Below are 27,300 nucleotides of genomic sequence, written 5' to 3'. Positions count from 1 at the left end.
GAAGGTCATAATAAGCCTGATAACTGAGTCTCATCCAAGTCCTCTGTGTCTCTGTGTCATTTTTAATTTCTCTATGTAGTCATATTGGCAATATTCTAAAACTGTCTTACAGTTACTGTGTAAATAAGAGTTTTCTTTTAAGTTCCCAAAACTATTTAACTTTTTCCACAATGTTCATAATTTATTTGCCTCACGCTGATGCAAAAACACATTTCAGTGATGATGATAGGGATTTAAAACTAAAGTTTGGGTCACCGTGTGGGGATCTGCTAACTGTGAGAACAGATTTATGTCCCCACAGCGTGATTAATACATGCACACAAAGCTGTCCCTGTGGCCACATCGGTCACACATAGAACCAAAATCCAGCGGCAGCATCAACAATCGATCTGCCGGACAGACTGAGCAGCTAATCACACATTTATATGCCTCCGAAGCAGGTCAGCTGACACGGAAGCAGCAGCAGCGTGGGAAAGATGAGCAGGCCCGTCCTGACCGCAGTTAACCGAGCAGAGAGCTTTTGAGCGCCGTGCCTGGCCAGCACACACCACGTAACAGAGCCCTGCTGTGGCCGTCCTGCAGGCTTTTAGGCTTATTAAAGACACATAGAGCAGAGGGGAGATGCAGAGGGAGCAGGGGGGACATTCTGTGGTCTGAATTTTGTTGTTGTACAAAGAGAAACATGTTCCAGGTTCACAAATGTCTCTTCATGAGACAAAACCTTCTGAAGTCATGTATGCATGAAGGAAAGGAAAAGTATCTCTTGCTCTTCAGTCTCAGTGCTCCGTATCGAGCTGTTCACTACCTTTCTGGCTGACAGTGCCAATAAAACTTGTTCAAACTGGAGCTGTGGCACACAGAGTAAAGTAAACATGATGATGGCATGTAATTCATTATCAAGGATGTTACCTTAACATGCAAGAAGGTTATTTTCAGTCAAATGGAAGATGGTAGCTGATCAGGGGTTATTCCTATGTTCCAAGGGTTCCCCAGCTCTATATAGCAAATAATGGGTTAGGATTAGCAGTTAGCATGGAACATAGGACAATGGACACTGGCCACATTAGCACCCATAAACTGTGACCTGAACAGTCACAGAAAACCGTACATGCCCCAGCCCCAGGTGGCAAACTGGTTCTGACAACCTTGTTGTGACATTTGTGATCAAATTTAACGAAGAATAGACAAAAAAAATAACCTGCACATTGATTTGTGCTCTCACTTTAGTCAGGTCGCTAACATTAATTAGAAAGCTGTTAGACTTTGTTCAGACTGTCCACACTGTTGTTTAAAAATGTGATCAAATTGGATTTTTGTACCCAAACATCAGCAACCCATCTGCATGGACTGCTGTGGTAACAGCAGAGGCTAAGGCTCGTATGATTGTTGGATAATATAGACAAAACACTGTGACAATATCTTAGGAGAAAAGTACATAATTTTACTGTAATGCAGTAGAACCAGCCCTTTTTTCCTACTTGGCTAATCCTAATAAAAGTGCTCAGCCAGTGTCAACCAACATGGTGCAAAAGCCATCAACAATGCATCAATGAGCTAATTAATCACCTAAACATGCCAATGAAGTTGTTGACACCTCACTTAAAGTTTCATAATCAATGGAGGGTTAAGTTAAACTTCTTAGGCGCTAGCTGTAGGTGGCAAACGTTAGCTGTGGCTGGAGTTCGGTTAGACGTACTACCCTCACCAAATTTTTTGCATTTCGGATTACAAATACCGCAGCAAGTGTTGTCTGTTAACAACACGTGTGACCACTTTGGGCTCATCATCGCCTTGACTCTCTGTGACATGAAGAAGCTGTAGGGGTAACATTGCTCTCTCTGTACTCTAAGTTACTCTGCACTCCCTGGTATCGCAATTTGGCACCTATCAAATAAACACAAATCGGTATTTGGTAGGACTGATATAATTCAGTTGGTACTCTTAAGTGTACAAGTTTGGTAGTCAACCCTAGCCCTCAGTAATGCTGGTGATGAGACAATGAGAAGTGGAGATCCATTCACTTGCCCTCTAAACAACTGCACCACCAAGTCTCAGTGCAGAACGATGGAGGAGGCTGAGATACGCTGCAATGTTCAGCCACTCTGATGCACTTTTGTCACTAGATCTAGATCTAGATCTGCTGCGTGTTGTGTTGTGAGTGACGCAAAAGGCACTTTGAAATTCGACCCGAGCGTCCAAAGCTAAAATATGGCTTGGATTCGATTTGCAAAAAACACATTTCATGTGGTTTTCTGCAGTCCAGATTTTATAAAGTCAATCTGGATATGCCAAAAAACAGATTTGGGTTGAATGTCTGAACAAGGCCATAAACTCCTGCTGTCGTTTGTGCAGAAACACCAACAGGAGGAGCAGATTAATAGTGACCAGGCTTCATTAAACTGCATATCAGGGTTTTTAAATCTGGTACTGACAGTTCAGAACATTGACAACCTTGCATGTAGTGGATCCTTTTATTTTGGTTGCACAACTGGTTTGCACATGTAGGCCTAAAAAGTATGACAGATCCTTCCTGGACTCCAAACAACCAACAACATCATATCTCTCACTCTGCTGCCTGAACACACACCCAACCACACCAACCCTACACTCAGTTCACCTGAGTGTCACACCCTCCTCCTCTTTTCCCAAAACTAATCAACCATGAAAGCATCGCCAAACTGAGAAGAGCTCCTGATGGAGGAGAAGGTGAGCGTGCCAGGGACGCACTCGGCAAATGAGCCAAACGAGCCAACCGCCGGCAGTGACGGCATCGAGGAAAACAGCCGAGGAAGAAGACGACAACTCGCCCGTCATCCAACATTGCACTTTGTGATTGCTCACTGATACTCCCGCGAGTGAGGTGATCTGTAATCATAGCCTGTTTTCCTAATGCTATTTCACTAAAACATTTATCCTAGGAGGAGGAGGAGGTCTCTAAACAACAGCTGTTCCACCTCTGTCCTCTCTGATCTGCCAGGCTGAGGGGGAAATTCTGGCAGGAGCGGGGGCAGAGGGGGGGAAAAAACGGGCCATGAAACTGAAGGAGTACGCACCCTTGATCCTTGATTTACTCACAGAGGGGTGAGGGGAGGACAGCAGCTCTAAAAATACCCCATAAGGAGAGAGGGAGAGGGAGATGGAGAGACGGGGTGGGGGGGTGGTTTGGGGCAGAGGAGAAGAAGTAAATGCTTGTTTTTGCTCCTTTCACTACTGTAGAAAAAAAATTACAAGTTTCTGCATCCTAAAAATATACCTCCCTCGTGACAGAATCCTCACAAGGAAGCCGGGTGGAGGATTTTTTATGTTAAAGGGGAGGGGGGGCTGCTTCCTCTCTCCTCCATCGGTCAATCCCCACCGCGTCCCCCCTCCCCGCGTCCCTTTCATGAAAAAAGATGCCACTAAAGACCCAAACAGCCGGAGGGGTTAACATGAAGGGGGAACGATCGGCAAAAGAAAAGGGCAGAACAATGTCCTTCTTCTTTTTTATTTTATTATTTTTTTTTTTTTCAGCAGCTAATTCATGTCAGGACCAGTGGCCCAGATACTGGGGCCGACCGAAGGAGTCCACTATAGCAGCACCAGAGGCTACAGGCCACACGGCTTCGCACAAACACACTCTGTTAGGGACTGTCAACGACTGTCTGTCAGCCGACAGCACACCACAGCACAAACTGCAGTCTGTGGCTGCAGAGTGACACATCTGTCGTCTCACATCCTGAAAACGTGACACTTAAAGTCTCAAAGATGATTCATTAATTACCTAAAACAAAACTAAGTTTAAAACAGAGCACAGTTTGTTGACTTTAACACTGAGATGATGATTAATTTCAGTTCAATCCCGACAAAGTACAGTTATGTTGCGTGAAAATGATCACTCTTGATCTCGAAAACAGTAATTTTATATAAAAATCATGATTCAAAGTTCACTGTCTCATTCTCGGTGACAACAGAGACAAATATGTCCTCAGAAAACAAAAAATGAGTTGTGTAAAAGCTATTATAACATTTTTTGTTAAAGTATGTGATAACTTAAAAGAGAAGGAAACACAGGCACAATTAGTTTCATTAAGTTCAGTAGTGAATATCATTTTCTCAAAGATCTGTGGAGAAATAAGTGAATAGAAAAAATCTTTAAAAAAAAACTATTTCCACATTTTCAGTAGTTAAAGTTAAATGTTTCCATATGAATCTATTATATTCTGTCTAAAGCTGCAAGGATTAGAAAATTAATTGCCAACTATTTGCTAATTGATCAATCGTTTCAGTCAAAATGTCAAACATTTGTTGGTTCCGGCTTTTAAAATGTGAGGATTTGCTTCTTTTTCGGCATTTTTTGACAGTTACTGAGGAGTCTTGGACTTCCAGTCAGACAAAAGAAGCGATTTAAAGGCGTCACGTTGGGCGCTGGGAAATTGCAATGAGCATTTTTCGCCATTTCTTTTGACATTTTTTAGAACAAACCAGGTTTTCATAGTAGGAGGACTGTGCCTCAGTGGTGCACCATACTAAATTTGACTGTCAGAAGTCAGAAACTAATAAATGCATTTGGACAGACCTTGTTATGTATTCGCTGTAGTCTGAAGTAATGTCAAGCAGCAATATTTTGCTACTTTTGCTCAATTGTTCTTTAGTCTTCATGTGATCAAAGAAAATAATCATGATATTCAGAAAGAGGAATTGGGCGACACAAAGGCCCACAGTCCCAGACGTTGAAACCACATGGACTAAACGACTCAGCGATAATGAAAATGATGGTTGGTTGCAGCCTCAGTTCTGTCCTGATCATGTGGTGCCACATCGCTGTGCTCAGGGACTCGACTCCTGCTTCAAAAGAAAAACCTGCACATTTTACAACACCCTCTGTCCTTGTGTGATTGATTTGGTGAAGAAAAATGTCAGCACGAGTAACAAAGGAGGAATCGACAGGCGCGCATTACATGTCATGATACAACTACAATCTGATTAGATGATTCAGTTTGACTAATTTAAGTTAATTGTCAAGCAAAAGTGCCAAAAATGACAAATACTGTCTGCTTCCAGCTTCTCAAATTTGATAATTTGCTGCTCTTCTCTGTTTTATGTGACTCTAAAATGAATCTCTTTTGGTTTGAGGCTGCTGGTCGGGAAAAATAAGACACTTGAAGACATCATCCCAGATTCTGGGAACTAGTGACAAACAATTTTCACTACAGATAAATGAATTGACCAAAAACTCTCAAGCTGCAGCCCTCAGCAGGCATCATGTATTGCTTCTTAAATGCAGTGGTGCTGGTCTGTTGATTATGGCTGCTATAAATAGTCATTTCAGTCATGTTTTGAGCAAAAATGTCAAACATTTGCTTCTTAAATGTGAGGATTTGCTGCTATAACAGTAAATGTCAGGAGTCTTCAGGTTTTGGACTGTTGGTTGGACAAAAGACACAATTTGAAGACATCACTTTGAGCTTTGGGAAATTGTGATGAACATTTTTCACATTTTTTGACATTTTAAGGTTTAATCAATTAATCAGTAATCAAAATAATCATCAGCTGCAGCCCTACAACTGATTAACCAACCAATTCAGACAAGCAGTGAAAACTTTATGAGAACACATTAAAAACCACCAAGTGCAATGACATTTTTAAAATGCCTTCAAGTGCCTCGACCTTGACAGCCTCGTCAGAAGAAGCTGCTGAACACTGATACTCTCCTTCCTTTGTGCCCCCCCTCACACTCACACACACACACACACACACACACACACACACACACACGCTCCTCCACCCCCTCCCGGGCGGATAGTGGAAAATACTGACCCCACACACGCCGAGTGAGACAATGACCCAATAACGGATAAAGCGTGAACCTGAGAGGCGGCGAGGTAAAGGCATCCCCCGGCCCAGATTGACCGGGGATCTTCACTTGTTTGAGTAGTTGGTGACACTGATATCCACCGCCTGTGTCACACACAACTTAGTGGTAACCGTATCCGCCCGCAGGGCCCCAACTTACTACTTCCATCTTCCCCTCTGCTGACAGCTGACCATGGGGAGTGATGAATGGAGAGGTCACGTAGCCACAAAGCACCCGATATGTACGAGATGTATGTATCTGACATAAGCGCACAGACAGGCCGAGGCGCTGCTTTCTCACAGCAAGAATGTCTGAAATTTAAATTATTTTAGCAAAAATCTTATATCCTGATGTTCACTGATTACAAACACTATAAGTGATCACATGTTTTGCTGTTGCAAGTATGGAAAAACTCAAGTAGCAACCGCTGATTTTATTAAAATGTCAAAACTTTATCATCAGAGCTTGATTCAAGTCTTTAAACTGCTTATTTTATCCAAGCAACCAATAAAACCCCCCAAATATTCCAGTTACAGCCACATGATGCAGAGAAAAGAACAAATCCTCAGACTGTAGGTTATTTTTGGATTTTTTTGGAAAAGCCCATGTCTCCCGGCCATGTTTGTCCATTTCTGAGCCTTAAAAGTTTTTTTTTCTTAAAACATATGAATGAATCTGCAACTGCTATGAGATTATTTCAACTAAAACGTGCCAAAATACACTTTGTATGAGCGGGGATGGCCGATTAAAAGCTGCTTCATGATTCACCACCAAAACATACAAACTCTGTTTTATAATTCTAAATTTTTTGCACACAGAATGGAAGATTATTAACACCACTGTGATGAAACGTTTTGGCCACAGCAGCGTTCTGACAATGCATCCAAGTTTTACACAATCTTATCTCAGTTACCTCACTGGGAACAGATGAAATTTGGACATTATTTTTTCTTCATACGCTCCAAAAGTCTATGTCTCCAGGTCGTTTTTGTCTTTCATTAAGTCTTATTTTCTTTATACGTGTTAAAAATTGGCCTGTGCAAAAGATTATTTCAAACTATTTCCAATAAAAATCAACTTAAGTCAAGATTTCAAGAAGATTTAGTGTGAGTATCTGGAAACAACAGCACATTTAGACAGATTACTGCGCTGAAATTAATAAAAAATTACAGAAATTTTGAAAATCCTTTAAATCTAACTTGAAAATATGACTTCTGTAACTCAATAAAAGCTAAAAATTGCTTAGTGAGATCTAAATTTCTGATTTAAGTAAATGATTATTTATATAAAGAGTCAAACTATTTTTCTCTTGACTGACTAGTTGCTTGAAGCACAAAAACTAATATTCTGTGATTACTGACTGTATTTATGGACACATGATCAGTTTGAACTTCCGTCATCTCTGTTACTACTCTCCAGTTTGACTCACAATGACTGGGGTCTCTTATTCTGACAGCTCGCTCAGCTGATTTTGTGGGAATCAAACCTGTGACGTTTCCTCCGCAGGACGTCACTCTTCCCATTAAAACCTCACTGATACACGTCTCTGGGTGGAACAGCAGCTCCTGTAGCCTGACAACAGCTTTCATAAAGCTCTGATTGCCAGCTCTGTTCCTGTTTCCCACGCTGGCTCTCCAAATAAGGAGCGGGAGCAGGTTTTGATTGGCTCCCAGCTCTGTTTAGATTAGATAATAAGTTACCTGCCACTTCTTAATCAACACTGGCTTGGAAATCCTTCTTTTTTTTTTTCTCCCTTAAAACACTGGCACCACACCCCCCTCCTTCTCCTCCTCTTCCTCTGCCCTCCACACACTGTAACTGAAGCCGCACAAACAACAGCTTGTTTGGTAACTCATCAAACCGAGATACAACTGCACCACCGCTGCTGTGCGTAAAAGTCATGCGTCATGCGCGCTCGGGTCTCAGATGCACACAGACGTTCACTGAAAAGCTCCAACAGAGGAATGTGAGGTCCCTCAAGAGATGTTTGATCATGCGGAGACGCCAAAAGTCGCCAAATGGACACGCAGACTCAGACAGCAACTAAAGACGTTACACAAAACTGTGCCTAAATGTGCCAAATTACACTTTGTACCAACTGGAATGACCACCAAAACATCCAAACTCCATTTTATAACTTTACATTTTTTGACACCATATGACAGATTCTGAACATGAAGTCAGCCTGAAAGAACCTAAATTGGTTCTAGGTTGTAATGACGCATCCAGGTTAACATTTTGAAACTTTTACGCACACTTTCCTCTACACGTCCAAGCTTTTTACAGCAGTAACTGATGAAATTTGGACCATGTCGCACATAAAACTGCCTAATCTCCACCTCCACAAAGAGCCGTCGTGATGAACTTACCGGCCACGCGAACTGGAAGGGAATGATGATCTTCCCCGCATCGTTGTTGCGGTTCTGTCCGCTTTTCTGGCCGCCCTTGAACTGAAAAGTATTCCCACCGATAACCTTAGTAGTTTCCGAGCCGTAGGTGCACGGTCCGCTGGTCGTGACCTCCGTTTGGTATTCCTTTAAACACACTCTGAAGTAGGTGTCGCACTCGTCCGCGCCGCAGTGGCCCTCCGCCGCGCTCTTCTCCGCGTCGCAGCAGTCGCCGTTCAGGAGCTGACCTTTGGGGTTCTCCACCGAGATCAACTGCAGCTCAAAGTAACCCGTGGACTGAGACACCTGAGGAGGACATGACAGAGTGAAACGGCTGCAGGTGACATTAATATTCATTTTCTTATCTTTAAACGATCTAATTTTCTTCAGAAAAGGCATTTGGAGGCTATAGGTGTGTATTAATTCAGGTTATCTAAGTGTTTTGAGGGTCAGGTATCAACCTGTTCAAGAAAATCCAAAATGACTGATTTAAAAAAAAAAGCTCTAAAAACTGTACATTTCTGTTGTAAGCAAGTGGAATTCTCTCACTAGGAGCAGATTTAAGAGAAAAGAACAACTTGAGCCTGTTTTTTGGCAGAGTACAGTCACACTGCAGCCCACACTACTGTACTTTTTGGCACAGTTGAACTTCAGGGCTGGATAACGCGACCCAGTACTCCAATTTAGCTCACTCTGCATATCAGGCTGCAGCCGATTACTACAAAAAAGTCCACCTTAACAAGACCTGAAGCCCGAGTCGGTGACTGAAAATCAAACAAATCGATAAAGGAGGTAAAGTATTGATGATCTGGTTTTGATCTGACTCATGTGACTTGTTGTAACCTGGAAATTTTCCATGCAGGTGAAGCTGCGCCGCAAACCTGAAGCTATTTCACTAAACTAGCCAACAGTGTGCGTAAAACACCAATTAACGCACCCAATACTGGCAACGATGCTTCAGTGATGAACATTTACGGATAAAAATAAAACCTTAACAAAATCACGTCACAACTTTTAGGTTTCAGTCACTAAGTATCAGTGGATTCATTTATTTGTCACAGCAGATGTTTGAAAAAATGGGCATGTGAACTGAAAACTTCACTTATCTCCCTGAAGGAAGAGCAAATTTAGAAATTCCGACATCACATGATTCAACTGCCGAGCAGGCAATTGAATTAAGGCTGGAATTTCACCCCCTCCAAAACACAAACTTCCAGTCGATTAATAAGTTAAAGCATCATTAAAAAACGTCATCTCAGTGGAATAAAGTTCTCACCTCAGCCCGGAGCGTCAGGAGGAGACACACTAGTGAGAAGCGCTGCAGTTTCCACAGATTATTCCACATGTCTCCGGCTGCTCGGTGTTGGTTACCATGAGGGAAATGAAGAATATGTAAGTCTCAATCAGTCAAAATAAGGATGATGAAGAAGAAGAGAGCGGTATCCTCCTCCTCCTGGTGTCCGAGGCATGCACGGCGTGGCTGCTCCCCGGGATGCCTGCGCTGCGGGCGGCTCTGGAGGAGGAAAAAGCGCACCGCTGCTGCTGCTGCTGTTTGGTCCACGGACGCACAACAAGACGCGCGAACTCCACTTCCCTCCGCGGCTCGACGCACTAACCAGCACAGAAGAGGAGCAGCGGTGCGTCTCTGTTGGCCAGAGCCGGAGCCGGCGCTCCCCCGGTGATGGACGGCCGCGGGGACCAATCACAGGCCGCCTGGGTGGAACGTTTGTCGGCTCTGAGCCAATCAGGGAGAGGGGAAGGACAAGGAGTAAAGGGAGGACTGCTGATGGATTTATGATTGAAGTTTTCTCACACAGGAGCTTGTATTTGCATTTTCATTGAATTTTATTGAAAATATGCGTCTCTGTGGTGATTTTTTTCCAGAAGAAAATTTCAAGTCAAAATATGTTGTATAGCAAGTTTCATGCAGAATTTTTCTTTCAGTAAATTCATATTAAAACAATAATAGAAAAACAGAGTTTATGATATAAATCTGAGCCATAAATAATCATTTAAAACATGCAGAGAGTTGTACATGTTGTGTTTAGTGAAGGACACCTGAGCTGCTCCTCACTGAGCTGCAGGAGGAGGAAACATGGCTGTTAGCGCCCTCTACTGACTGATCAAGAGCACCCACACAAACTGAAGTGGTAGAAGGAGAGTGATCAGAGGAGGAAAGACACTACATTTGATCAAATATTGTAGTTTTCTAGGGATACTGGTGTGATTTCATTTAAGACTCAGTCTCAGAGGAGATAGTTTGGGGGGGGGGGGGTTGTACTTTTTAATCACACTATATTTGTAATTTCTTTCTTTATTTCCCTCCTTTTTCATCTGATCTCACAGCAAGAAGTGAAGATACGATAATCTATGAATCAATCAATCAGTCTGCCTGTCATTCTGTTTATCTGTAATGAATTCACTCATAGTACTGTATGTGTCCACTGTGTTTCTGCCAATTTTACTTACAGATTTAGTTACTGTTACGGCTGGTTTTTTTGGATATATATAAAGCGCTGCTCATGCACCTGAACAGTCACCTTTTAAGCCTTAAAATTGGGACGAATAATCAACGATATGAATTGATCAATACTGTAAAATGTAATCATTCTTCTACCAAATAAAGATCTGAAATATAGTGGAGATTATTTTTATGAGCTCACTCCCTTCTCAAGGTCCGCTGCACTGTTCTAGTCCCTGTGCTTCCTTCTCCCACATTACTGAGTGTATTTCTGTCATCTATCATGTAGATATACCTGCCGTTCATCATCATCCAACCAATGTTTGTTCAGATGTAAGCTAGCTTTAGCCTCAGTCTTTTAGCATTAACATTATATCATGTATGCAGCTGTCAGGCAACTTTACATAAAAACTTGTTTTAAAATGTTTCATTTTAAAATGTTAAAATGAAACATTTAAATATCAGCTGCAGACTTCCAGCTCAAAGTCTTCCAACTCAAGTCCGCCACCGTCATCAGCTAGAAATAAGGATCTGCTTTTGTTTATGTCACTGAGGGATCAGACGTTGTGTCTCAACAATTATTCCCAATTTCGATGTTAAATCTGCCACCATTATCAGCGTAAACTTCATAAATGCAGTGTGGGACTGGAAAGTTTGGCAGGCATAGCAACAGTAACTAAGGAGGGCGATGCTTAGCGAAGGGTCAGTTCCTATGAGCTGTGTTGCATTATGTGTGCAGTACTTTGCTTTCTCTCCCTACAGACTCAAGCAAAAGTGCTAAAGTATCTCAAGTCTCCTTCTCGTCTGTTTCATCTTCTATCGTTTTCATCTTAATGTAGTTGTACTTTGTTACTCCCCATGTCTGCCTCTGCGTGGTGGTGGTGGTGGTGGTGGAGGTACCCACCTATTTTTTTTTCATCATATGCAAGCTGCAGCTTTCATTGTGACAGAACAAGAAGACCGGCTGCAAGTACAATAATTCACAAGCAGGCGCACAAAGTGGCTTCACACAGCCGACTGTCAGGGCTTGCCCATAGACACCACGAAGCCCGTCTGTAAACAATGATTGAAAACCAACGCGTCTAATTTGGCAAAGCATCTCGCCGGCGTGTTCCAGGAATTCAAAAAGTGACAGGTTAGCGGATGTGATGAATGAAATATTTACATGCACTCATATATAGAGTCATATAAGTCAAACAGTGTGATTTATTTTATGACAAACTTTTTTTCACCGTTGGAGTTTGTCGAGTCATTTAAAGGCAACGATAGCGGTTTAATTTAGCTTTTATTTAAGCTAACTTCCCAATGTGGCAAACATCTCCAGATGGATGGATGCATCAATCATTTCTGTCAGTCAGTTCACACTAACCACTGATTAGCACGTTAGTTTAGAGGTATTTATTTCCATAAAAACTGCCACTGAGCCACTTAAAAATGAGAAGAGCACACGGACACAACTCAATATTGAACGAGGCACCTGCCTGCTGCAGTGCCTCTGCAGCCTCCAGTGTTCATAATGAAAAGAACATAGAACAGTGGAGGAGCGTCTGTGCACGTATCTCAGATTGATGAGATGCATTAAAATTATTTTATGAAAAGATGAAAGACCCAAGTTATTAGGAAGAGAAAATGCCAGCTAAAAAAAGAGTGCGTGTGGGCCTTAGGTTTGACAGGTGAGCTGAGAGACACGTTTTCAGTAACGTTCAAAAACTTAATCACTGTTGACATGAGAAAGATAACAAACCTGAGAGCTTGTTTTATGCAGCTTGGATTGTTGGGGTTGGTGCCACATTGGGAAACCCGTATTATTGCCACTTCCTTCAAACCGACAGAAATTTGGAAATCATGTTGGAGGACACCTGCGAGCAGCTCAGCACAATGGTGCTCTGTCCGCCCCCACAGCCTGAAGCATTCCTTTTATTTACACTCTTTGGGGTAGCGTGGTAACACATTCCTGTATTTTATAACCCCAAACAAGTCAGTCATTATTTTCTTCTGAGGAAAAGTATTCATGAAGTGGGTTACTATAAAACATGATTTACATACCAGGCCAGAGTTCAGTACCTATGAATGAAGTTTCGTGGTGTAAATAATAATGTGTGGCTTAATTCATTGCCTGAGGAGAGGCTTTGTGGCAAAAGACAATCAACTAATGATGATGACAATTTTTCTCTAAACATAAAGGAATCAAACACACAACTATTTCCTTTATGGAGGACAGTGATCTCTATAACAAATATCTGCATATGAATGCAGAATCTATGGGCTTGTAGTCCAAGCAGGAATAACCAATAATGTTTGAGCAGCCTTGAGTTGTGTGCAGGTAAAACGTTTATGTGAAGAGCAAAAGAGGCACAACACACTGGCAGAAATGCAACCTCAGAATTTTTTTTTAATTATCTGCATTCATGTACAGATATCTCGTTATAGAGGCCAGTGTCCAATTGCATTCTCGTGTTTCAAGTTGCTAATTGGACTGTAGAGCAGCACAGGGATGAGGAAGTCTTGGCCGGGATATCCGTTATCCAGATATCCACTGGCTACGTCAGAAGCTCCCAGATGCTAAACAGTAGGGGTGGGAATCTTTGGGCACCTGCCGATTCGATTACGATTACGATTCAGGGGCTACGATTCGATTATAAAACGATTATTGATGCATCTTTATGTATATTGATGCACTTTTTCACAAACACATTTCTTTTTGTCTCACTGAATAAGCATTCGTCACTTGCAATTTTTAAAAACAGCGCATTTGTAATAAGAATTCATTTCGATTATATTTTATTAAACTATTGGAAATATGTGCAAACTGGAAAGTACCAACAGTAGCCACTAGTAGCCGCAGCAACAGCAGCCTGCCGTCTCCCCGACTCCTCCGTCGGGTGGAATCGAGTTACGGCTTCTCATGTTTGTTGTGTTGCCAAAGTATTTTATTTTAGCTCGACACAACTTACATATAACGTGGCTCTTGTCCAGTTCGCTTCCGCCGTCGACATTGTAGAAGCCGAAGTGTTTCCACACGGCTGCTTTTAAATTAGAAGGAGCTGTTCGGACCTCATGGCGAGGTGGCTGCCGGTCGGCCATGTTTGTTTTCCGCTGTGCGCGTGTCGCTCCAGGTGCGCGTCCCAAAGTGTCCCGGCGATGACGCGTACCGCGCTTCTTAGTTCCACATTATTTAGAAGGTTCTGTATCACTTTAATTAACAGATTTAAATAATCGAAATTTGGACGTTTGTGAATCGATTCAGATTCGTCCACGTCCGAATCGCGATGCATCTAAGAATCGGAAATTTCCCCCACCCCTACTAAACAGTCCCTCCAGGAAGATGTGATGTCGTGATCGCAACAATTTATGCAAATTCACTATATCCGTGATTTCTGCACCAATCGTTGTAGCTTCCTGTGAGTCATAAAAATCATAGCATCATGCATGTACATCTCATATTAATGCTCTGTGCACTTGTCTTTTATAACTTGAGCTTGAGTTTCAGATATTTCTTATTAGAGTTTTTGTAATTTTGCTAAGCTTACTTAGAGAATATGATTTTGTTCTCTCTGGAACAAGTTGCCTTTGATTTTTGCCTTTGAAATTGTACAAAAAAACCCAACTGTCTTTTGCAATTTTCTTTTGCTCCCACAATTTCATAGCAAAAAATGCCAAAAAACCCATCCCAACAAGCACTGCGATTTTTTAGAAAAGCTGCTATAAGAGCAGGCATTTTAGGCCACAACTATCCCAAAAACAGAGACTGGTTAAGTTTACAACCTACAAATGTATGAGGGGTATATTTTTATATACTGTTGATCATCCATTTTATTTAAACTATGGCTTCATGACAGGTGGGTCACAGATGACTAGCCATGAGGTAGCCACTTCATTCAGCCACCTCAGCTCCAGTCCCGCTCCACCTCTTTGCCCATTTTTGGATGGGAGTTAGCCGAGTCAGGCACTGCCAAGATGTTGACGGTCACAGTCAGTACAATGAAATCCACAGTGGCTCTTCAGAAACTTGTGGGTGATGTCACGGAGACTCTGTCCACTATTTGTTAGAACCATGATGCTAACATGGCTGAAGTAAAGCTGATTTTCGATCTCAGTCCTTCCAGCCTGCATGCAAACCCCGTCAATCTGTTACTTCCAGCATGCAGAGAAGATTTCCTGTTGCTGCCCTATTCGACACACCAGGCTTTCATTTGGGTGAACCCACAAAGTCTCAGATGGCGGGACATGGGACGGTCTGATAGGACAGCTGTTTCTCCACATTCAAAATCCTCCTGCTTCAGCTTCAGCTCCTGCAGACAGTGGATCAGTTCTGCAGGCTGGTCAGTCAGCGGCTGCAGGACGGAGTCAGACAGGTGGCCTCTGACACGCTGCAGCAGATGTTTCCTCCCAGGGAAGCAGGTGCAAGACACACACGTACACACACACACGCACACATTGTCATTTGCACATACTTGTGTACATATGACTCATTCACATGCCTGCACACAGACACAGACGACTTGTGTTCATCTCTTTAGGACGACTCTTATCAGCAGTGATAAGGAAGTATGGGAAACGCTGCTCAGACAGACAAACTGGGGAAGTAATGAGGTTAATTAGCTGTGTAAAACTTACTGGACTGATTGTAGCTGAGGATCACTGGTCACTTCACAACGCAACAGTTCAGTTACACCAGCCTGCACATGCCTCACTTCATCAGTTTATGCCAGAGATTTATACAAGTCCACCTTAGAGGGACGAATTATGCATTCTTTCCTGAAAAATAAAAGTAATGAATGCTCTTGCAGTGTATTTTGTACTTTTGTATGGTTATTTTGTCATTGAATGTAGGAAACAAAGTCTCTGAACCTCAGATTTTTCGGTATCGTATCCTCCCTATTATTGAGGTCTCAAGGTTGGCAAGTCTGGTTTCTCCCAGACATGTTTAAGCCACCAGAGACAGAAGACGCTGACAGGATGGTACAGGTTGTTGGAGCTGAAGTGAGCTGAAGTGAACTGCTCAGTTGAATTGGACTGAGAGAGTTGCTGAAGGTACGTTTGTGATGGACCGTTAGGGAGGGTAAGGTGGTGTTGGACAGTGTTCCCCGGGCCCCCGATACAAAATTTTACAGCAATCTATCCAACAGTTGTTGAAATCTTGAATTCAAAGAAAGTTTGCCTCTATAAAAGGATGATCACACTGTGTAAAGTACAGTATGTGTAGCTCTACTGTACCTGTTGACTTTTGTTTTAGAGATGGAAGAGAACATCTAAAAAAAAAACCCTGTTTTCATATTCGGCAGCTAAGTGTTTGAAGGATTAAGAAACTCAGCAGGAGATAAAGTCCCATCTTGCGTCGCTGGGGCCTCTAATGCAGAACAAAGACTAAACAAAAGCCCTGCTGAAGTCTACACACACTGATCTGATATGTGCTGCAGTGCAGATATGATGCTGTTGTTTACGAGTGCTGCACCACGTCACACAATACTCCAGCTGCCAGCAACAAGTTTTATCCGAGGAGATTGTGTTCATACAGAGCTCTCACTTAGATCTGACACATGTTGGTTTCTGTTTTAAAATTGTTTCAGCATCATTCCCCAAAAACATGCCCTCTATATGCACTATATATTTACTGTCCGTGGATTTATACTTATTTATACGTGTCTTCCATTGCGTGTATATGTTGCACTGCTTTACAAGCTCAGGTTTGTCTCTGCACCGATCCCACTGGTACAAATTCCTGCACATTAATCACACCTGGTGATTAAGATAATTGTTTCTCTGATGACTGTATTTTACTATGAGTGGACATGAAATATTCAGACTTATCCCTCTGTCATTGTCAGAAGTCCTGAGTCAGCGCTGCAGGTGAGCACAGCGTGTGCCTGCCTGCACAGGAGGAGTCAGTCATTTTCACTTTTTATTGCTTCATCTTGTTGAACTGATGGCCTCACTTGCACATAGAACTGATTCTCAGTGTTTCAATGACTGAATTTATGGCATCAACATGTGAGACCATCAGCTGTTTGTTGATTTGTTTTCTAAAATCAATTTTGTATGTTGTTAATATCATCATTATGGCAATGATTGACCAACAAAATCTAAAATCAATGGTGCAGACTTTTCCTGCTCAGTAAGATGAGCGCACATAGAAGGATTCACAACAGGCTTGCACTCTGTTTCGAGGACACTGCAGTTTATCCACGAGTCATTAAAATGAATAATCCGATTAATAGCGGATGATGATGGCAGGTGAGTGAAATGGGATGAAGCCCTGTGCGCATAAGAGAGAGACATTGCCAATTTACGCACAGATCTTTAACTTCAATGATTGTTTAAATCTGACAGGGTCTGATAATTAATTTTCTGTGTTCTACACATCGTAAAGGTTTCACACACAGTTGAAGTTCAGACTCCAAACTGTTTGGAGTAAAGCAGCTGTATAAAGATCACATCTGACTAAAAAAGTTACTTCCTCTGGAGAGTTTCCTCTGTCCTGTCAAGTTTATAGCTAATTTTTTTTGTTTTTCTGCTTAAATGTTAAATATATTTGCTGCACTGACATTAGTGCGCAAACGGAAATGAAACTGAAAGCAGCCCCGTCAGGCAGCGCCGGCTTTCGATGCCTTGTCTTTAACAACTTACTCCAATGTTTTGAGAGGTTCAGTAATTATCCTGCTGCAGTAACATTTCCATGTGTGCTGTAATGTCACAGCAGTCATCCCTCTGTACCTCTGATCGTGCATTAAGTCTGCAGGAGGAGACGCTCCATCCCATTTCTCCCACCCGAAACCCATCCGTAAAATAACATAATTTTTGTGGTTATGGCTCAACCTGCAGGTTAACTGCAGTCCCTGAATTGGCTCACTTCAGCATCGCCGAATCCTTCATTTAAATAGCAACGCGCCACAGACAGACAAACCTGGCTCTTAAAGGTAATGGGAGAAGACACTTTCATTCATGTTACGCCTAAAACACACCAATGATTAATTAAGAGACTAAACGCAACCTCTTTGTGCCGTGCACATTACTTAGCACCCAGATTATGCACCCTTTAAAAGTAAAGTGGAGTTGGACATGCCTTAAATTCCCTGCACCTTGGACCATACTATATTAGTGCACATGCGCCTGTTGCGATTGCTTCAGCTTGTTTTTTTCTATTTCCTAACTTTCTTCTTCACCATATTTGGTTTTTATTATTTTTGCAAGCAACTTGTATAAGCTGCACCCTCTCTAAACATGCTGGTGGAGAGAGTTTTAAACAATTCCCCCATGGGGATCAAAAAAGTACATCTGATGGTCTCTGATTGTCTAAATATGGCCTCCAACTTCCCTTTCTTAGTTATTAATCTCTTCCACTTCCTCAAGTGTATCTGCCAATATTATAGAACCTCATACATAATGCTGATGACTCATTCACACCAGCAGAACCATATCACGTTCTCAGACTGGGTATCAGTTTGCCTTTCTAATCTGACATGAGAGTCTTCATATCATTGCCTTTCTGTCAAAACGAAACCCCCGATTTCCCTTTCTGACCTCCATCTCTTTCTTCTTCCTTCTGTATGACTCACGAGCTACTGTTGTTCAAGGGTCTTGTTGAAAATCAAAGACTAATGTGTTTTCAGGAAGGGATACGACCAAAAACACAATCGCTTTCACCTTCGCCCGCAGCTTCTGCACACAATGTTGAGTGCAACAGCACACAAACAGGCTGAGGGCTGAGAGGGCTGCCATAGAAACGTTTACAAGTCCCGTCCTGAAGAATGCAAACAGAACTGAGTAGAGCTCTTATCTGACAAAAGAGTAAACTTTAGACAGTCTTGTTGCGGCTTGCCTGTGTGGTCCTTCAACTACAATACGGCACACTGGAGGATCATTTTCTCAGAATGGATGATTGTCTTCAATCCCTGTATAACCCCGCGACTTGAATAAAAGTGCATTCTTGTTTACAGGAACAGCTCAGGAGGTAGTTAAAGCAGAAAAAAAAGAGGATTACACACATTCACAGACACTCAGTGCCTTGCTCAGGGGCATGTGAACTTGGTGATGATGTAGTTCAGGGAGTGGAGAGAGTTACTGATTCACTGTCAAGTTCCCAGCAGGCATTTAAATGTGTGATGCTCAATTCCCAGCGACTAACCCTCAGACAGATCACTGTTGCTCATCACAGGGTGGGGTGAAGGTCTGGGTCAAGTAGTGGCTGTGAGCTGTTTGGAGAAGCAGGCGGGATTTCCTCAGGTTGCGTCAGGTAGAAGTTATCAGGCGGTCTGCGAGGAGGAGGAGGAGGTCACACTCAGATGTGGATCAATGTCTGGATGCAAAGTTCCAGGAATGCTGTCGGACTTGGAAAAAATACAAACAAAAACAAGGAATGTGGTGCGTTTATGTGCTGGTGCAAACCTTACACCCTTCAGATAAAGATAAAATGGAAAAGGCAGGCAAAAAAAATCACTGGATTCAAATATTAGCCTTCTACCTATATAATTTATTGTCTTATGCACATAATAATATGCATCTAGAAATATTAGACATTAGTTTTAATCCAAATTCGAAATACTGTTATCAAGTTTTTGCACACTGTCCTGAACTTGGCTTTGAGTCTGAACCAACTCAACAACAGGGAACTGAAGCTATTCTATCGTTCCAGACTCATTTTACCTCACAGAACACAGGAGCTGCAGGTCTACCACTGCCTCGATCTGCAGAAAGTCACGGAAAAACACAAACCAACCAATCGAGGTAGCGACAGCTCAACAACTGTGTTCTGTGAGGTAAGATTACTGTTTTGTGTAAGTTAAGTTTGTGGCCTTTGAAGTGAGCACTGATGCTTCAGTTACCCATCAAAAAGAGCTGCTGTGACGGCAAAGTGAAGAGGTGAAAAAATTTAAACAGTATAGCATAAACAAATGTACAGCACTACAGTGACTAGCTCAATAGGGAGATGACAATCCAAGAAATGGTCTAAAAAATTTAAAAATATGGTGTTTTTCAAACTAGGTTTTCTAATAATTAGGTCTATTTTCACTCAGATTTTTGTGGATGCTTAGTGAGACACTCAACTTTGATAACATATGTGCATTTTTACTATTTCAAGCTTAATTTCCAGAGGCTACATAAGATGACTGATGAAGAGAAAACTGTTAATTCAGTGTTTCTTGACTAAACTTTAGCAGCACTGGAAGGAGCAAACACATGCTAAAAAACAGCATATTCATTTCTGCTCCAGAGAAAAATGTGTATACATGTATATCTGCAGCGTATGATCCTTCTACATAATAATAATCATTTTCTATCGAGTATAATAAATTACAAACTGCATTTTGTTTTTTGTTTTTTTATGGACATATACTAAATTTATCTTACTAAATGATACCACAATATTATAAAAAAGCAGCAACATTTCGTTGCAACTAGTGCCGGCCCAGTCCCCCGGTACAATCAGTACCCATCGGACTGAATCACGATGCAGATTACGGTGCCTCATTTTGGTGCCTGAACTGTTGATTGCAATAGTATCCTCTAGTGCAGATGTTACAGACACATCACCAAACCGGTAGCTAACATTACAGCAACACTCTTTCTACATGGCTGTGGCAGCAGGTAGCCTACTGTTAGCTAGAAGGTAGCCTAAACAAAGGTAAACTATCAAGCTAAACAGTCTAAAGTGTGGCTGTGTTTCACTTGAAAGGATTCCAACACCGACCACATGGTGGGACATGCAACAAATGTTTAAAAACAATTACGTGCAAAGGACGGAAGCTTCAGGCGCAGGATACACTTGTAAGCAGAGGGGTGCACCATGCTTGACTGCTTGTGTGACCTCATACCAAGTAAACTTTATATCGTTAACAGTTTATACTGTTTAACTTCAAGCCTAACTTTGCTTGCCTTCGCCTGTTCAGACACCATTTAGGTGCCAATATCCTTTTAAATGTTTGGTTTTAACACCGGTGTTGGGAAAAAAACAAACAATTCCCAACCCTACAACACAACTGCCACTTACTAGCAAGAACATCAATATTAGGCAATCTTAAAAATCTTGTTTTCTACAGTATCTGTGCACAGCAACCACAGTCTGGTTAAGTTTAGGTAAAGAGTGGTGATGGCTAATAAAAAGGTAAATGTTGACTGCAGGTCTGACTGAATAATTCAATTCGGACATACTTCCGAGGGAAACTGGTCTGCTAGTTCAGAATTCATCATAAACGGCGAGACACATCGACTACATCATGTGTCATGTCATGTGACTCCTGCAGCACACAGTCAAGGTTCTATAGAGGCAAAAAGAGTCAAGACAAAACACACTTTGCTTTCATTTAAGTAGAAGATAAATCTGACTTTGGAAGGTAAGAGGCATAAAGGTTGCATCATGCCCAAAGTAAGGCAGCTGAGAGGTTTGGTGTCATCACTTTTTTTTTTTTTATAAATGATGAGTCAGTCAGACTGTATTCTTCAAATTTTTTATGGTCATTGCCTGGAGGTGATGTTTTATGCTCATTTGAGTGTTGATGATTGATGATTAAGAGGAGTCAGAACATCCTGAGAGGAGGACAGGGTTCAAACTTTGATGTCAGCAACCAACGTCCGCCCTGCTGAAGTACCTTTGAGCAAAGCGGCTTCATGTTGTGCTGCGTTCTGAGCGCAGTGACCTCCGGCACGGAGACAGGGTCAAGAAAGCAGTTGCCCTCAGTGTGCACCTCGTCTCACCTCCTGCTTTACAGGCTCACACCTTCAGAGGAAACACTGTTTGATCAGCTGACAGCCCGCTGACAGGCTGGAGGCCCACTCTCCACCTCTGCACATACCGGGCAGGAAACACACACACACACACACACACACACACACACACACACACACACACACACACACACACACACACACACATCTCTACCGTCTGAGTGAAGTGTTGGAACAGGCAGAGAAGATGAAGCATTATTCACGATTTATCAACCATCCTCTTGCAGTGTGTGTTTGACTCACACACCCACACACACATATTTTCCCTGTTTATGTAGCTGTCATGCAGCCTGTAGAAACATTTCATATAATGTAATAAACTGGGCTTATGTGTCATTTGTGTCACTTCTCTGACTGGTTGTGGGCAGATCCATCAGCTCCACTTTCATATCAGGCTTCTGTCAGACTGGATTAAAACTGGATTAAATCTGACTGTACAAATCAAATCTGACAGACATAAACTATATAATTAAATAAGACATGTTCAATCTGGCGCATACTATAGCTGTTGTGCAGAAAATATACATACATCCTGTCTGGTCTTAAGCCCATTTTACACTGAACAAAAAAACTTAAGGCTTTTGTCTTCAGTGGGAAAGGGTCAGAATTCAGTCCCGGGTCAAATGAGTCTGCAGTTAATAATAATAATAATAACTTTATTTGTATAGCACTTTTCATACAAAAGGAATTGTAGCACAAAGTGCTTTACAATCATAGCTAAGAGAATACCCCCCCACCCCCAACCCCGCCCACACACCCACACACAGGATCACACAAACCCATACAATCAGCACTCATGTTACATCATGATAATGAGGAAATTAGATAGAAATTAGATGAGGAAACACAGGAGATAAATTTAAAATATTAAAACAATAAAAGTATAAATAATAAAAACAAGAATAAATAAATACATAAGATAAAAGAATATAAAATATTTGACAATTATTAAATGGAATAGAATGAATAAAATACCTAAAAAAAAAAAAAAAAAAAAAAAAAAAAAAAAAAAAATTGATAAAATTAGAAATTTAATTAAAAGCCAGACTAAAAAGGTGGGTCTTAAGTTTGCCTTTAAAAATATCAATATTACATGTTGCCCTCAGATCTTCAGGCAGGCTATTCCATAAACGGGGGGCATAGTAATAAAAAGATGCCTCACCGTATGTTTTAGTTTTAACTTTTGGCACTGTTAAAAGGCCACTTCCAGAAGACCTGAGGGCTCTGCTGGGTTCATAGGGTAAAAGCAAGTTAGATAAATAAGAAGGGGCAAGACCGTTAAGAGCTTTATAAACCAATAAAAGAATTTTAAAATCAATTCTAAAACGTACAGGAAGCCAATGCAGAGACTTTAAAATTGGTGTAATGTGAGCTCTCTTTCTGGTCTTTGTCAGCATCCGAGCGGCTGAGTTTTGAAGTAATTGTAGTTGTAAAATATTCTTTTTAGGGAGACCAGAAAGAAGAGCATTGCAGTAATCAATCCTGCAAGTAATAAAAGCATGAATAAGTGTCTCTGCATTGGCTTGAGAGAGAAACTGTCTTATTTTGGCGATGTTCTTTAAATGATAAAATGCCTTTCTTGTGACATCCTTTATATGAGCCTCAAAATTCAGTTCTGCATCAAATATTACACCAAGATTTTTGACTTGCTGACACGGGCTAACAGAGAGGGCCTGTAGCTTGCTAGCCAGTTTCTCTCTCTGGTCCCCTGTACCAATAACTAAAACCTGAGTTTTGTCCTGGTTGAGCTGAAGAAAGTTCTCTGCCATCCAGGACTTAATGTCTGAAATACATTTAAAAAGGACATCAAGTGGTCCTGTGTCATCAGGAGACACGGCGATGTAAAGTTGTGTGTCATCTGCATAGCTGTGAAAGTTGATACCGTGCCTCCTGATGACATTTCCAAGTGGTAGCATGTAGAGGTTAAAAAGAGTTGGACCTAAAATTGACCCCTGGGGAACACCACATTTCATTTGATAAAAACTAGATGTGTGTTCACCCATGCTGACAAAGAATTTCCTGTCTGTGAGATATGATTTGAACCAGTTAAAAACAGTGCCAGAGATGCCAATTAAATTATGGAGTCTGTTTAAAAGAATGGTATGATCTACTGTGTCAAATGCTGCACTCAGATCTAAAAGCACTAAGACAGACGGCATTTTTGTGTCCATGTTTGACCTGATGTCATTGACAATTTTCACTAATGCTGTCTCTGTGCTGTGATATTTTCTAAAACCAGATTGATATATTTCAGCAGCGTTTGTCGAGGTCATAAAATCATTTAACTGGTTAAAAACAAGTTTTTCTAAAATCTTACTTAAAAATGGCAAATTGGAAACAGGTCGATAGTTCTCTGGTAGTGATGTGTCCAAATTGTTCCTCTTCAAGAGTGGCTTAACTACTGCTGTCTTAAAAGCAGTGGGGAAAACGCCAGTCTGAAGTGAATGATTTGTGATGGTCAGCAGATCGTTTCTTAAAAAGCTATAAACGTCTTTAAAAAATGATGTTGGAATGGGGTCTAAAAGGCAGGTTGCTGAACTTAACTGGGAGATAACGTTCTCAAGCATTTCAGCGTCCACCAGGACAAACCTCTCCAGTGTTTCCTCATTTAAAGGTGAACATTTTGAAACATTAAAATGTGTAGACTGACAATGTAAAATATTAGATCTAATAGTATCTATTTTGCTTCTGAAGTGGGCTGCAAGATCTTCACATGAAAAGTCTGGTTCAAGACTTCGGTTAAAAACAGGGTTAATTAAATGGTCAATGGTTGAAAAAAGGACTCTTGGATTTTTGTGGTTGTTACTGATTAATTTTGAAAAATGTTCTCTTCTTGCATTTTTAACTGCTTTGTTGTAGATAGTCAGCTGTTCCTGAAACATTTGAAAATGAATTGTTAGTTTGTTTTTCCGCCATTTTCTTTCAGCTATTCTGCAATTTCTCTTCAGTTTTATTATGTTACTGTTTCTCCAGGGAGGTTTTGATTTTGTTTTAATCTTTCTAAGATTTACTGGTGCAACTATGTCCAGTGCTGACTTGAGTTTACTGTTAAAATTATCAACAATAAAATCACAAGAAGAAGGTAGAATCTCTGGAGGAATATCACGTAAAATATCAATAAAACTTGCAGCCACGTCAGATGTCAGATAGCGTTTCCTTACAGTATGTTCTGGAATTTCTTGTTGCTTAAAACTGTTCACTTTAAAAAAGACACAGAAATGATCTGATAGGCCTACATCCACAACAGAGGAAACCTGTACCGACAGGCCATAGGTTATGACCAGGTCTAATACATGTCCTCTGTTGTGGGTGGGCTGTGTAACATGTTGCATGAAATTCATACAGTTAATTAGGTTTAAAAAATCTAGACTAAAGGAGTCTGATTTATTGTCCACATGTATATTAAGATCACCTAAAATAATAATCCTGTTATATTTAGCATGGATAATTGAAAGGAGTTCTGAGAATTCAGTGATAAAAGAGGTACATTGTTTGGGTGGTCTGTATATTGTCAGACATAGTGTGGGAGGGCTGCTAAAAAGAAAAGAGTGATATTCAAAAGACATGTATTCACCAAATAAAAAGTTTTTAAAACCATGTGCTGCTAAAAGGATTGTGGCTGTCCCCCCTCCTCTTCTACCATTTCTAATAGAATATGAAAAGTCGTACTGGGGGGGTGAGGCTTCAATGAGGGTTGCAGGTCCATCAGTGCCGAGCCACGTTTCAGTTAAAAACATACAATCAAGATTGTTCTCTAAAATCAGGTCATTTATAAGGAAGGTCTTATTTGAAAGAGATCTCACATTTAAAAGTGCCATGTTTAGTGACCTCTGTGATGTTTGGGGAGGAACAGCAGGGGGGTCACGTATGTTTAGAAATTTCAAGTTATTGAGATTAGGGCCTGAGGATATTTCTTTGTCGTGGTATTTTAAATGTTCTCTGGTGGTAATAATAACAGGGATAGATGAATTGTTAGAGAAGTCTGAGGGTCCCAGTCCCGTAATGCAGCTCTCATCGTTAATAGTGGAACTAAAATAATAGTGACTTGGACCCGGGGGACATCAATCACTGATGGGCTGGTCAGCAGGTGTGGGCTTGTAGCAGGGAGAGGTGGATGATGTGTGTGCGTGCTTGATACCGTATGCCAGATTGGCGGACAACAGACGGCTGCCGGATCTGTTCAGGTGCAGTCCATCTGCCCCGAAAAGGTGCCTCCTCTCCCAGAATGCATCAAAGTTGTTTATGAAGCCCATCTTGTGGTATCTACAGGCAGTGGACAGCCAGGTGTTCAGGCTGAGCAGCCTGCTGAAACTGCCGATTCCTCGGCCACAGGTGGGGGTGGGGCCAGAGATAAAAACTCCTGACTGAAACTGTTTGACCACGTTGAAAAGGTGAATGAAGTCCCGCTTCAGGAGTTCGGTCTGCTGTTTGGAGATATCATTTGTACCTGCATGAATAATGATTCTGTCGGCCTCCGGATAAGATCTCCTGATGTCTGGAATTTTTTCTGTTATGTCCGTAACGGTGGCACCTGGGAAAGACAGCGTGAGTGCCCCCTTCATCCACACGTTCCTCACCACGGAATCTCCAATGATGATGGTGGTTGATGGTGGCGAAGATGTAGATTTCTCCCTCGGTGAGGTATCCGAGTACGGGGGCTGGACGGGGGAGATGGCGGAGTAACGGCCCCGCGGAGCCGGAGTGAAATTCGGCATTGAGCGGCGGGGCGTGGGGCGAGAGGCTCGTCCAGGTATGTTGACCGTGGGAGATGGAGATCCGCTGGACCCGGGAGGTGGAGGAGGCTGCCGGTTCCCGGATAGTGGGGGAAAGTCATGCGGGTCGAGGATATCGTATCGGTTCTCCAACTGGATGCCATAGGCTGCAGCAGTGCGAGCGGAGAGCCTCCCCTTTTTTCCGCGCTTGCCGACAGCAACCCAGGGCTCCGGGTGTGATGGAGTTGAACTGACTGGGGCTTTTGGCTTTGCCCCTCGCCGGAGCCAGGGATCCATTGGAGCAGGATCGGACGCAGCACCCGGAGCGCAGGCCGCAGCAGAAAGAGTAGAGCCAGCGGCTGGAGCAGCAGCAGTATCAGCCGGCGGAGTGAAGCCAGCAGCCGGAGCACCAGCAGCAGCAGTCGGTGGAGTGAAGCCAGCCGCCGGAGCACCAGCAGCAGCAGTCGGTGGACTGAAGCCAGCCGCCGGAGCACCAGCAGCAGCAGTCGGTGGAGTGAAGCCAGCCGCCGGAGCACCAGCAGCAGCAGTCGGTGGACTGAAGCCAGCCGCCGGAGCACCAGCAGCAGCAGTCGGTGGAATGAAGCCAGCAGCCGGAGCACCAGCAGCAGCAGTCGGTGGAATGAAGCCAGCGGACGGACCAGTAGCAGCGGGCTGAGTGGAGCTGCGGGGCCGAAAAGGCCCTGTGGCCGGAGCAGCAGGGGCGTCAGGCAAGTACGGAGCAGTGGCCTCCAGTTCCTCACTGTTGACTGAGCCTTGTGTGGGGCCGAAGAGGATAGTATCCAAGTGTCTCTCAGCTTCTTGGATTTTATACAGCGTGGATATCCTCTGCTCCAACTCAGCGACCTTTTTGCCGAGGTCGACACAGCTCTTGCAGCCGAATGGCGAGGTAAGTGGGGCCATGGCTACTTAGCTTGTGTGTACAGCTTGATCCTCTGTTAGTTTGAGATCAAAGTGCCCGATTGCTAAAAGCCTTACACCGATTTATAAATATAATTAAAAGCGTTCAGGGCATTAAAAGTGTAACGTGAGATATGGCTGAAACTACACATAAAAGTTAGTTTATGATAGAACCGTTCAGCAGAGGGACAAAACGCTGACAAAACGCCGACGCATCAGTTGTCACGGGTATTTATCAGCTACAGCTCCGATCAACAGTGATGGAAA

General features: G+C 42.3%; 1 protein-coding gene across 2 annotated transcripts in view; it reads right to left on the bottom strand.

The window, feature by feature from the left end:
* The window catches only part of LOC146311257 (protein jagged-2-like), a 71,998-nt gene extending 62,053 nt beyond the window's left edge, over positions 1-9,945 (bottom strand). Inside the window, exons 1-2 of one of the 2 annotated variants that reach the window (XM_084743131.1) lie at positions 9,497-9,945; positions 8,203-8,526 (exon numbers count right to left, since the gene is read on the bottom strand). In XM_084743131.1, the coding sequence (XP_084599257.1) occupies positions 8,203-8,526; positions 9,497-9,565 (393 nt within the window). In that variant the 5' untranslated portion in view covers positions 9,566-9,945. The remainder of the gene's footprint in view (positions 1-8,202; positions 8,527-9,496) is intronic. The other variant, XM_084743132.1, reaches the window with a different exon arrangement.
* Between the last annotated feature and the right edge of the window lie 17,355 nt (positions 9,946-27,300).

Source organism: Lutjanus erythropterus, chromosome 18 (assembly GCF_056507025.1).
Source record: "Lutjanus erythropterus isolate fLutEry1 chromosome 18, fLutEry1.hap2, whole genome shotgun sequence".
Taxonomy (NCBI): Eukaryota; Metazoa; Chordata; class Actinopteri; order Lutjaniformes; family Lutjanidae; genus Lutjanus; species Lutjanus erythropterus.
The sequence above is the reverse complement of the archived record's forward strand: the minus strand, read 5'-3'. Positions and strand labels throughout refer to the sequence as shown.